The 13,249-nt window shown below is 40.0% G+C and overlaps 3 protein-coding genes across 9 annotated transcripts in view; 2 read left to right on the plus strand and 1 right to left on the minus strand.

Moving 5' to 3' along the window:
• a6 lies at positions 1-2,134 on the plus strand. 2 transcript variants are annotated; one of them, XM_032433345.2, is made up of 2 exons: positions 1-116; positions 401-2,134. In XM_032433345.2, exon 2 carries the CDS (start codon positions 403-405, stop codon positions 1,657-1,659), a length of 1,257 nt encoding a protein of 418 aa, XP_032289236.1. In that variant the 5' UTR covers positions 1-116; positions 401-402; the 3' UTR covers positions 1,660-2,134. The 2 variants fall into 2 exon arrangements, with proteins under 2 accessions (XP_032289236.1, XP_002058345.1); XM_002058309.4 differs by having other exon boundaries at positions 3-324.
• A 1,071-nt stretch (positions 2,135-3,205) lies between these two features.
• Positions 3,206-13,249, plus strand: part of LOC6634690 (coiled-coil domain-containing protein CG32809) — a 29,157-nt gene continuing 19,113 nt past the window's right edge. For 5 of the 6 annotated variants that reach the window (XR_011417416.1, XM_070211197.1, XM_032433338.2 and 2 more), the window contains exons 1-6: positions 3,206-3,561; positions 4,477-4,659; positions 4,974-5,027; positions 5,112-5,251; positions 5,316-5,924; positions 13,018-13,108. Coding sequence is in view for 5 of the 6 variants with exons in the window: in XM_070211197.1 (XP_070067298.1) it covers positions 4,554-4,659; positions 4,974-5,027; positions 5,112-5,251; positions 5,316-5,924; positions 13,018-13,108 (1,000 nt within the window). In the remaining variant the exon portion in view is untranslated. The remainder of the gene's footprint in view (positions 3,562-4,476; positions 4,660-4,973; positions 5,028-5,111; positions 5,252-5,315; positions 5,925-13,017; positions 13,109-13,249) is intronic. The other variant, XM_032433339.2, reaches the window with a different exon arrangement.
• On the minus strand, positions 6,308-11,213 carry b6 (pentraxin-related protein b6). Its single transcript, XM_002058308.4, has 5 exons — positions 10,545-11,213; positions 9,184-9,277; positions 8,948-9,068; positions 7,447-7,668; positions 6,308-7,382 (listed from the first exon to the last, which is right to left on the minus strand). Exons 1-5 carry the CDS (start codon positions 11,086-11,088, stop codon positions 6,636-6,638), a joined length of 1,728 nt encoding a protein of 575 aa, XP_002058344.1. The 5' UTR covers positions 11,089-11,213; the 3' UTR covers positions 6,308-6,635.

Below are 13,249 nucleotides of genomic sequence, written 5' to 3' on the forward strand. Positions count from 1 at the left end.
GCAAAAATAAACAGCACGAAAAAAACTACAACAAAAACAAAAGGCAACACAAACTGAAAGCGATAAACTGCGACAACAACAAATTCTATATTTGCGTAAAATACGAATATAAAATGGTAATTAGAAAAAAATAAATTTACTAACAATTGGCAACAATTCGAGCAAATCTTTTGTGGATCTGACGCAATTATGCAAGTTGCAACTGCGGCAACATCTAACTGTACTTGGTGGTAGGCCTCCTGTTGTGGTGGTTGCGCAGAGACTCCACAAATCGGCGATGCTAAGCGCTTTGAAGTTTTAAAAATCACAGTCGAATCAGCAGCTGTGAGTAAAACTGTCTAAATAATCCGAATTCAATATTCTGAATTAAGCTCTGACTGAATTTCTTTCGAATTCACAGCAATGAATACCAAACATTCCGAACCATTCTATATCTCATCCAGTTTGTTTGACAACAGGCGCCTTAAGCGCCGCCTGGGCAAATGGATGGAACACCTGCAGGAACGGCATCAGCTCTACATGGCACCTGCCTCCAAGACTGAACGTTGCAAGCTAATGTTATCACGACGTCACGTTGCTGCTGCACTGCCCGCGGACATCACAATTGATCTGCTGTCGGATGATGATGATGATAACGATGAAGCGCCTGACTTGTCAGTGGCCAATGGACATCATCTAACATCTAGGCCTATGCCCGGCAGCTTGCAACTATCGACGATGCCGAACATAAGCCTTGTGCCGGTCGAGTTGGCGCCGGCACAAAGCTCTACCATGTTGCTGATGCCAGCTGCTAGAAGTTGTGGTGATAACAAATTGTATGGGCCTCGAAAACGTAATGCAGATGTCACCTCCACAACGGCAACCACATTTACCGACAGCGTTGTGCTCACCAGTGACGACGAGAACGGCACGCTGAACTACGGTAGCCGTCAATTGATGCGCTCGCCGCCGCCATTGGCGCCGCTCACATTTTCCAATAACATGGAAGAGGTTACTGTGTCGTTGGTTCCCCGGACTTCAACTACTGCCAACTGTCAAGCGCGCCAGAGACGCCGTCAGCCACGAGACGCATCGTTTAGTCAACCAAACAGTTGCAGCACGCCCAGCAACGACACAAACCACTTCAATGGTTACCTAAATGTGGATGTGGGCAGTGATATGACAGCTTCACTACCGGATGAAACCACAGTGCACACGGTCATCGCCAATCGCATCTACGAGCTGTCGCTAAGCAAGCTGCGTGAAGGACTCGCTTCCAGTGGCGTGCCGGAATACGCACATGATCTGCTGCCGGAACAGCTGCAGAAGCTGTCGCCGGCGATGCGTGCCAAGGTAGCGCCAATGGTTGCACCGTCGCCTCCGGCGCCCATTTCGCTTAAACTTTCCAGCGACCTAAGCATATCACTGATCTCAGACGACGACGATTGTGATGGTGGAAATGCTGGCGGCGGCGGCGGTTCCAAGAGCATAGATGTGCTGCATCCCGTGGTAGCGGCCGAGGCACATGCTGCCGCCAAGCTGCTGAAACAGCAACAGCCACAATTGTCTGTTGTGCAGCATCTACAGTATCCCGGCCATGGCTCACCCGTAGCTCTGCCGGTCGTAGCGCCACCGACTTTGACAGGGCCACAGTCGACCAGGCGTCGCAAACTAGGTTAAAGTTCTTGGAACGCCACAAGATCATTCCCCGACCCGAAAACTTGCATCACCAACCCCCCACATACAAAAGAAATGTAGCGGTCCAGAATTTTTCTCTTACTAGCCTCTAGTGCAAATATATAACATATTTACATAGATATGTAGTTCCGATTCTTTACAGTTTCAGCAGTTCCGAGCATGGTGCCGATTGTGTTTCTCTTTCGTACTCGCTTGTGTCTGCCATCTCTCATCTCTCTCATACTTTAAGCCTTTTTGAACGTACAAAATCAGGCAGAAAAAGTCTGCAAAGCTTAGAAAAAACAGTAAACTTATAAAGAATAATGGAAATATATTTATGCAAACGGGATACACAATATTTATGTAATATAATTATAGACAAAAAGTAGAATTATATTTGTATACGAAAACTATACAACTGTTATCTATACAATTTGTATTCGTTTGGACAGTTTTATGTACATATTAAATATATCAATTGCCATTGTGCTACTTGTCTACATTTTTTAATAGAAAGACACCCCGGATCTCGATGTTCTTATCCTCTCTATGTGAATACTATAAAATGCTATTGATATGAAGTTTTCAGGGTTGTAAGCGAACAACATTACATTTTGTACAGAGAATAATATTTGCGTGTGATCTTGAAAATATTTATGATGTATTTTCAATGTGACCAACATATAGGGTCCTCAAGACTAAACTTATTTTATGCTTATTTAAAAATATTGAATGCGTGGCTGCTATCATTTTCGCTCTGAACTCTATTGTTAGGCTTTCTCAACCCGGTTCGTAGCCGCATTTTATGCTGATGCTTTTGACCAGAAAAGTCTCATGGAAAACAACATAAATTTATTTATTTATATTTTTTTAATTAATTGATTTTATTAATTAATCAATTTATGTTTTAAAAGTCATACTGCTGCAAAAAAACCACAAATTGAATTGTTAAAGCCATATACTAAAGTTAAAATCTAAGTAGGCGGTTGAAGAACGCATATTCTATTTTAATTATTATATAAATTAATCAATAGAATCAAAAAATCTCTGTTTATGTGCTTGATATTATAAGAAGTGGCTCTTATGTTTAAAACCTGTTTTTTTATTTTGGGATAAAACAATATTTTGCAAATTTATATTCACGGGTTGTATTTATTCCTTAAAGCCTTAAGCCCAAAATGTTAAAAATGTATACCGAATTCGTATAATTTAAGCTGCGATCGCATTGTGTTATTAATATTTCAATAGAAAAGGCAAAATTAGATGCTGATTTGCAAAATGTATATATATTTATATATATAAAGTTCTTTAGCAAATATAAAACAGACTGTTTTATTAAGTTAATATTTATTTTTCCTGTCAAGTTTTACATTTTAGTGGGAATTCGCTTATTTATTTGCTCGCTGATTGCTTTTTGCCTGCGCTTTTCGTTGGAAGCTTTGAATTCCTTTTTGCAAATTGGCCACACCGGCGCGATTGGCCAACGCATGCGCCATAAAATTATCCCGCGTATCTTTTAGGGCGGAAACGTATTCTGATATACCAGAAATAATTTTGCTGTTGAGTGTTAAAACGTATCGAACGGGTTTTAAACGCGGTCAATTACGACGGCTGCGATTAGCGCAAGACGAATTAAAACATCCTTAAATCACGAGATCTTACTGACAAAGTGCATAATTATCAATTATACGTTAAGCAACAAACAGGCCCGGCCATGCTACTGGTACAACATATTTTTCATTTACTCGCATCTGGCTCACAGCAGTACATTCATATGTATGTACTTATACATCAATTTCCTTGTCCTTATTCGGATGAATAAAGCATCGTATGAGAATTATAATTGTTAAACATAATTAAATACGTATCTACATAATGCAGTCAGCATCAAACATTTTTTAGATGGTAAATACTGTCATTCGTATACATACATATTTGTGCATAAATACATACATATATATCTTTATACCTTTGGTTCAGACGTATGTATGTAAGCATCTATGCATATTCATTTGTAAATACAGCTCCAATGTCCTTTCAAATGCCACTACACTAAGATGTTTTGATATCCAAACTCATTTATGTAAATACTGTGCGGTATTTCCGAAATATTCACTTTGAAGCTTGCATGTACGTATATATGTATGCACATACATGTGAACATGTGTATGCATGTATGTATGTATGTAGACCCCGAAAGGAATACAAAGTTTTCGTACTTACTTGGCAGTTATTGATGCTTTTCATTTTCCACCACACCCACATACTCTACACATGCATACATATTTACACTAAATACTTACATATGTTTGCTCAGAAGTGCTTTTGCATTTATAGGTAGTGTCAAATATGTATGTATGTATATGGTTATGTTCGATGCGATGTGTGTATGTAATTCCAAGCAGATATAAGATTATTACACAAATTCACATATCTACGTAGATGCATACGAACATATACATTTTGTATGCTTGTGATAATTCGTGCCGGCACAATATGTAAACAAAGTTAAAATTAAGCCGCTTTATCTACAGTCATCGATGCTTTTGACATACATATGTATGTATGTATACACCTTCGTAGGTGCGCACATAATTGCAGTGCAATTTTAATGGAATACATAAACAACAAATACAAACGCACACATACATATACTTATTTAACTCGCTTTATATATTAGTATTTATAAATTCAAGATTCTTATTGTATTTTTACACACACAATTGTACATATGTATTTATGTATCCATATTACTTTTCACGTATATAAATGTATGTGAATAATACGTATTTTGACTTTTTCTTGTCTTGTCTTGTTAAGGTGCACAAATCTTGTGCGTTATAATTTATAAGCCAAATACAATTGACTATAACACAAACAGCTTCTAAAGCGGCAAAATGTTAATTCGTTGGAAGAGCAAAGATAAAAGTGCATCAACTAATCAAAGTGGCAGCGCGAACAGCAGCTCATCGTCGAAAAAGAAACGCAAAGGACGAGAAGGAGGTAATTGCAATGAATTGCCAATAATATAAAATAAAAGAGTCGCAAGCAAAATAATTGCACATACAAATGCAAATGATCATGCAAATATAACATATAAGCTCATATATATAAAAATATGTATATATGTGTATACTTAACATATATACATATTTAAATGCATGCCATTAAAAAAAACAGTCTGTCAAAATATGTACATACATTGGAAATTGCAGGCATTGCAATAATCGATATCAACTATCAACTATCGATAACGACTGCGCTCAATTGCTTATTATCTTGCCGTATTATTAACGCACTTTTGGCTACATTTTCAGAAGAAGACTGGCAAAATGAGAACAAACCGGGCCGCTTACCGACTAACGATCAAGGTATATAATAACCTAAACATGAATACATCGGCAACACCATTATTTGATGCATGCTCTTACTGGTTTTTCCGTATACATTTACAGGAGGCGACGAGCGCAGACGCGCAATGCGCCGCGACGATCCACGGCGCCACACACTTGGTGGCGACATTTTAGTCTATGGAAGTTCTCAACATCCTCACGCACATCAAATGCCACAGCAGCAACGTGCCATGGACCTGGAAGTAAGCAAGAAACCAGCATCCAGACAAAATCCAATTGCAACACTTTTCGTACTTTTTGTTGCAGATGAGTACTCGAGCGCAAAAGAACAAGAAGAATCAGCCAATGCGCGGCTATGCACCCGTTAATCAGGGTCCGTTGTTCGACGATGACCCCGGCATTATGTCCGAGGTGGAAACTGCTAGCACTGGCTTTCGGCGCGGCGGTAAACAGCGCTCATCTTTGCCAGTAGTGCGCACACCCTCCAAGACACTGGAGCGACCGTTGGGGCTTGTATTCTTACAATACCGATCAGAAACAAAGCGAGCACTACTCCCAAATGAAATCACGTCGATAGACACGGTGAGGGCGTTGTTTGTGCGCTCGTTTCCCCGTCAGTTGACCATGTCGTACTTGGAAGGACCGAACGTTAAGATCTACATTCATGATGCCAGCAAGGACATGTTCTATGAATTGGAAGATGTGCGTTCGCACTTGCGCGAAATACGTGATCGCTCGGTGCTGCGTCTCTTTGAGTCCACAGAGGTAGCCGCTCCGCCTCAGATTTTGCCAGGTGGTCCCGGTATACCACAGCCGCTGCCCCAGGCACCATCTAGCTGGGATCAGGATCAGAGCTACTTTAGTGAGCCAGAATTCGATTCGGACTTCAAGCACCAGCACATTCACAAATCTAAGGTAAACCGATTTTCAAATTAAGGCCTAAGACCTATTTAAAACCAAATTAGCTCCATTTAATTAGAGCCATATGAACCGATAAGGTTCGAGCTCCAATCATTGGATATATCTGACCGTATTTTGTAAATGCCGATATTCGATAGAGTTTACATTTATATAGTGTGTGTCACATGTATTGATTTTAGGAGAAAAAGTAATTCTAAATCTAAATTTGAATATTTTCATTAGTTTTGGGTAGTCAAGGGTTTATTGATAGGGAAAGCGGGTTCGAAACTAAAAACATTTTTTACTTTTGGGGGCTAGTATCCCCGATTAAATTATAAGAGAAAGATTGTTGCCAGTTTTATTTGCCAATGGCTTTTCGTCGGTTTTATGAACAACTATTTCAAGACCGTGGAGACCCACCGTGATATATATTTATATAAATATGTGCATATATACATAGAGGTGAGGATTTTGTTATAAAGTCGGTTGCCCAACTTTAGTACGTATGTATATACATCTGTCTATCCATTAATATGTCTATATACGTACATACATACGTGGATACTTATTTACTTATGTGCACTTACATACATTCAATCCCAAAAAAAAAAAAAAAAAACAAAATAATATATGTAATTATGTACAATAAGCGTTATATGCACCACCTTGCTCCTTGCTGCTTAAATATATTTAGCTCTCGGGCTAGTTTATGACTGGTAGAGGCAGCTAGAAGTTGCCGCAGGTGCCCACACTGAGACCCTTGAGCGTGTTGTTCATGTGTTCCTCCACGTTCTTCCAGCTGAACACAATTGCACCCTGAAAAGGCTCTGGGTCGCAGTTGCTGCAGATGCTCATAACCGCCTTGACTTCCTCTTCGGCAGGCTCGCGGTCGTGTGAACTGATTTCCTCCTCAAGTGTCATTTTCAACGTCAAATCCTGTTTGAATTGTTGACCTCCAAAGTCGGCAAGACCGTTGTATTTGCTAAATGCCTCGCTGCTGGTGCCCAAACCATCATCCACAACAGAACCATCGTCCAGTAGCACCAGGCCTCGTTTCCGCAGCTTCTTATCATTAGTTGCAGTTCTCAGCGTTGTCGCATCCGTATTCGCCGCGTGTCGCTTGAACTGTATATGCGTCTCTGTCTCATCTATGAACTGCACATTGGCCGAGTTGCTGAGCATCTGGAACCGACCTGCCTCACTTGCAAGCAGGGGTGGCGAGCCAGGTCGGCTTTGGGCTATGGGCAAAATACCAAGCAACTGCTGAGCCACCAATCGAGAACCAGCGTTAATCTGACCGTTGACAAAATTCGTGTTGACGGTTATTGCTTGTTGTTGGGGTGGGAATTCAGCACCGTTGGCGCCGCCGTTGGGCGGTTTCTGCGTTGGCCCTGATCCGGCCAGATTGATGCGCACTCTGGTGGGGATTTGCCCGCTGGCGAGTAGCGAGTGCATGGGCTGAGGTCGATTAATCTGAATTTAATCACGAAAGTATTAGACGTCGTCCAATAGGGGAGCACGACCATTAAATACTAACCATTGGCGGCGCACGCGCTGTGCTGGACACCTCCTGACCATCGTGGTCGACATGGTGCACATGGTGGTGTTTGTGATCCCGATGTGCCTTTCCTGCGCTCAAGGCTACGCGATAAATTTGCACGAGGGTAACCTCGAAATGCAGACCGTGGCTCACTTCACCGGTAACTGAGCTGCCGCCTGATCTCAGTTTTCCTTTTGCGGGTATTTTATGGCCCACTAGCTGTAAAATGATTGACACTCTACATAATTCGATTTTGAAATATTACATATTATTTTAAACATAATTACATGCAGCAGCTGTATGCTTTTTAATGCTGCTAAACTGCAACCTTACTTGACTGAGAAGTGCCTCTTTCTGTTGCACGCAGTACATATGTCGGGGTCGGCTGCATCGGAAAACTATATCATATAGCTGCCATAGGAACGATCGGTCGAAAAGTAGGTTATTGTATGACAAACTTTTTTGTTAATCTATATATCTTGACCAAACTCTGCATTTAGTAGTTTTACTATGATTCTCATATATATGCAAAATTATATAAAAATCCAACCACTATATCATATAGCTGAAATAGGAACGATCGGTCGAAATAAAGTTGTTGTATGGAAATCTTTTTTGACTAAACTCGAAATTTAGAGATTTCACTATGTTTTCTACATTTATGTCAAATTTCATTTACATCGGAACAATATATAAAACAGCTGCTAAAGGAATGTTTTTCAAGATTATATCGTATATTTACCATAACTTGCGCAAATGTTAAACTAAAGCTAACTCTACTTCCTACGAGCAAGTTTAAACTCTGGTTGAAATGAATTTTGAATTGGTTAATACAAAAATTTCGGTTTTCCTCGAATAATTTTCGACGATTCATACAGATACATTATATTCGCACCAAACAAGCTGCGAATGACCACTTACCAAAGAACATAATTATACCCTGAACCCTTTAAAAATGAGAAAAAGGGTATATTGTATTTGTGCAAAATGCGAATGTATGCGAATGTATGTAACAGGCAGAAGGAAGCATCGCCGACCCCATAAAGCCTGATCAGCGTAAATAAGCGAGTCGATCTAGCCATGTCCGTCTGTCCGTATGTATGAACGCAAGGATCTCAGAACATATAAGAGCTAGAGTTCGAACCCTGCCAAGGGAACTTTTTTTTTAAATTTATTTGGTGTTGGAATAGGGAGTTCAGGGTATTCCCTAGTCAGGAGCTCCCGACTCGAACCTCTTACTTTTTTTTTTATTTGCCATTAGTAGGCAGCTTTGAGATATTAGTGTTTATGTATATATGGGCACGCTGCATATTGTGAGAAAACTGATATTTAATATCTCAGCAATAGCATAATTCAAATATGGCTGGTAACCAATTACCGCAATTTGTGTCGCCATCTGTAGGCAGTTGTCGTTGGCTTGGTTAATACTGTTTCCGATGCTCGAATTAAAAGCGTAATTTAAAAGTGGCACCCAGTTTGAGCTGGACTCGTTACTCACCGAATTGTGGAAGCCACGCCCAATACGTTCTGCCTTAAGCCAGACTTGCCACTCGCCGGTCTTTCCATTCCACGAGCTGCACATGTGATGCCATTGCCGCATACGCAGCGGGTAATTTAATCTAAACCAAAATCAGGTGGACCCCACAGAAAAAAAAGAGAACAGCGCAATATTATAAACCCACTCTTGAATGGAAAGATATGCAGTTTGAATGATTGAAATGAAATGAAACGTACCTGTACATTTGCTGACCCTTTATGGCCATCGATAGGAAACTGGAATTTTGCGCATTGGCGACCCAGATTTGTATTTCGCGTGGTTCTTTTTTCACTGTAGACGTAAAACAGAGTTAATTGGCTGTTATGAAATCAGAGCAAATTGCGTGATGCTGCTCTGTTGCAACACGAGCTCAGCAATTAACTGATATCCAAAAAGTGAAAGATACTTGATATTTGAATAGTGCACGAGAATCTTCCTTTTCATTTATGAAGTCTAGTCTGAGATTTTTATACAAATAATGTTAAGGTACCGAAACTGTTTGGATTTGCACTAACTTCAGGCGGATGCAGGCCAAAGCTACATATTTTCAAGGAAAAAATAATTCAACAAAATAAATTTAATTAAATTTAAATTTATTGTATGTCAGTCAGATTTATCCCTGTGCTGACCAGCTAAATATCTTTCTTTCTTTTGCCACTCGCCTATGATGCCAGAGTATTAAGCGGGAAATATGGAGAAATCATGTTAACATAAGAGATATGCAATATCTTGTGGCAGAGTAGACTATCGTCGACCAGTTTTGTTGGCTCAGCCTTGCAGACTGAATTTGTGCAGGTGTGCAGGTTTAGTGGAAGATGTTGTCTCGGGTCAAGACGGCATCTGTCCAGGTCCCGGAAGCTTTTCACGCAGCTCAAATTGCATATTTAAAATAATCTCAAACAGTTAAAATAACAAAAGCAGGCGGTAGCAGCAGCCGCTTACTGCAAACAGGTAAATTTAGCGCTTATGTAATGTATCTCAAGCGACGATGCCGTCGTTGTGGGGAAGTTGGAAATAGTTGGAAGATAAAAGGCGAAGAGTAGACAAATCATCTCTAAGATACTTGGCATAATAAAATAAATGGTCGTTATTTCGCGTCATTGTCGACCCGTATCTGCGTCTGTGTTGACCATCAAAAAATGTGTTAAGCCCTGCTGTCACTCATTTATCTCTCAAATCATATCAGACAATAACATCAACATGATCACAAACCGTCTGCTGCATGAGATCAAAAACATTCACTCTGTCTATTCGGTGCGGTTGGCATCAGGGAGTTGGATCCCTTTCACTTTTTGGGGCCAGGTTCGAATGCTGGATCGTGGTCCACACAAATTTAGTTTGGTCACAGGTCGCACAAAGCGAAGGTCTCTCAACTTGACTGACAGGGGCATCGAAACAATTAACGTTCGCTTATGTAAAAGGGCGGTCGTGCTTGATTAAAGAAAGTATCTTCAACAGGCCCTTCTTTTTTGTATACATAATTATTTCGTCAGCAAAAATTAATAATTCCTCAGATGAACCTACCTCTTCTGTAGACGGCATAACCCCCCACACTCACCTTGGTAGGTCAACATGACATGGTCGCCGCTATGATTGGTAAAACGCATCCAGAAACATAACGTGAACTGATCCAGCTCGGGCAACTCGTTGCCGTACTCCACCGCGCCGTCCTGATTGAATGCGAATTTCTTGACACTGCAGCGATCGGCGACATAGAGTGGAGAACGGGGAAAGCTGAGAGAAGGTTCCTCAACAACATCATCCTTTAAGCTGTACGACTCGTAATGGTTTTCGTGATCGTCCGCCAATGTGATGGGGTGCGTGATGCCAGTTTCCACGCCATTCACGACAGCGGCGCGCGCCAGCAATAGATCGTCCTCCTCCTTTTGATCGCCACCAAATTGGCCATAGCTTGTGGTCAGCTCGTGGCTGCTGCTGGCCTCACCTGGATGCGATTGCTTGAGGCTGTAGGATGTTATGGGGCTGCCGGAAGCAATAGGCTTCCAGGCGAAGGAAACGCGCACACCGCCGAGCAATGTGATGAGCAGCAATCCCGCTCCACAGCCTGTTGGCCAAAATAATCGGTTGTGCAGCCTAACCATATTACTTATTGCCGGGAAGTACCTTTGGTTTTGGCTTTTGGAATTTTTTTTGGATTCAACTTATACCGTTTCTACGTCCGTCTGCGGCGCTGTCTCGCACTTTACTGGCCGTTTACGCATGCGCCGAAGCTATGTCGAGCGGAGCGGTAAAGAAAAATAAAAATAAAAACAACTACAACCGCATACAACACCGAGAGCCCGTAGTAATCCCCGAAGATTGTGCGAGTACGTCTCTCGGCCAGTTGTAACAAATTGTAAAATTGTATTGAAATTGAAACTGGTTGGCGTTTTGTTTTTGTCTTCTCCAGAGCCGAGCTTTTTGTCCGACTGCAACGAATGAACCACGTATGTGTGTGCTCACATTTATGTAAGTATGCACTGACACAGCTGCCCACCTGCTGCCCCTCACAACCAGTTGAATGCGAATTATTATAAGCCAACGGTCTCCACTCTGCTTGTGTTATAATCACTCTAGCGGTTTCCTTTCATCATTCATAAATCAGTCAACATCCGATTGACAAATATTAAATGCTACTGCTAAGAAAATTGATCTAAAGAGAACAGTTGCCTTTATTGCGCCGCAAATTAGATTACCTCGTAGGAGGTATCTACTAATGTCTTCTAGAATTTTAATTATATATTTGAAGGGAGTTCGCAAAAAACAAATTTGTATTTGCTGACGTAGGATATTTTTAAACAAAATTATGTTTTACCAAGATTCCGTGGAGTCCTGAAAAGTCATAAATGCGGAGTTTGGTAAAGCTATGATTATATACATTATAAATATACAAAAAAAAAAAAAAAAAAAATAGATTTCCTCGTAGATACGACAAAATTATAAAAAAGACTTTATTGAGATTTAATTTTCCACCGATCGCTCGTATGACCACTAAAGATATAGTGATTCGATTCAGCCATTTACATTTATTGCTGTTATGCCTTTCATGTAAAATAAAACATAATAAAATATATTAAATAATACAAAATATAAAATATATATTAGATTAGATATAAGCTTTCAGTTCAAAATGTATACCTTTTATTAAATTAAATATACATCTAAGCTGAAAGAATGAAATATATTCGTTTGTTGCTTAATGTATTTTCTTGTGCGTAAAGTAAAATAACTTTTCTGTAGCTTGTGGATCCTTCGATTTGTTATCGAATACCCTAACATTCTATAACTTTCATGTAATATACTATTCTTATAATTCCCTGTGATTGAAATAGAAAACAAAGGTCTCGGACAAGAGAAAGCTTATCAAGCAATATAAGCTGCTGAACGAGCAGACACGTCAATAATTGGCAAAGAGTTTGATTAAATGGGTGTGTTATTTTGTTACAACATGTGTGCATCGATTAGGTTTTGTCTTGTTGGCCCAGCCCTCTGGAATTTCAAGCCAAACATTGATGTGTGAGTATAGTTAACCTAAACAATTGACCTGAAATTGAAGTGAAACTTTTTCACATTTTTGCCACCCGAATGAAGGCCCGTATGAAATTGTCAAGGCTGTAAATCATAATAATTTGTTCTTCACTTCTGGTTGCAAACTATTTATCTACATGCATTAATATATTTTCATTCATAATCAGGGGTTCGACTTACAGTTTGAACCGGGTTCCGGCTGACTGGAGATCTGGGGTTGAGTAGCCCTTAGAAGTTCTTTATTTTTAGCCAATCCAGCTTTTAAAATTGTTTTGTTTGAGCTCAGCTGCTTTTTGGGAACTGATTTGTTTTTTGATTCGGGCCATTTTATATATAGAAAATAGTAAAGAAATTTAAAATTCCAACGGGTTCGTTGCAGAACACATAAGGCTGCGATTCATAACCCGTTTAAGTAAGTAAGTAAGTAAGTGTCTTTATATATTTATAAATTACAATTGGATGACTTAATTATTCATGTTCATATTATTGTTTTTTTTTTTCAGGTTGGCAAACAACCAGCTCCATATTATGTTGGCTCCTCACAGACGCTGCCACGTGGCATGTACGCCTCAGAACGTACCAAAGTCTCGATGGGTGCGTAAATAAGTTATTTATTAGTGTAAGCTTAAAACTACAGCTGTTTTTCATTCATCAGTTAAGTATTATTTATATTTTGTATTATTTAATAGTTTTGCCTTTTCAATAGGTTATGCTTATTTCAGTACCACGAAGGGC

This window comes from Drosophila virilis, chromosome X, assembly GCF_030788295.1.
Source record: "Drosophila virilis strain 15010-1051.87 chromosome X, Dvir_AGI_RSII-ME, whole genome shotgun sequence".
NCBI classification, from domain to species: domain Eukaryota; kingdom Metazoa; phylum Arthropoda; class Insecta; order Diptera; family Drosophilidae; genus Drosophila; species Drosophila virilis.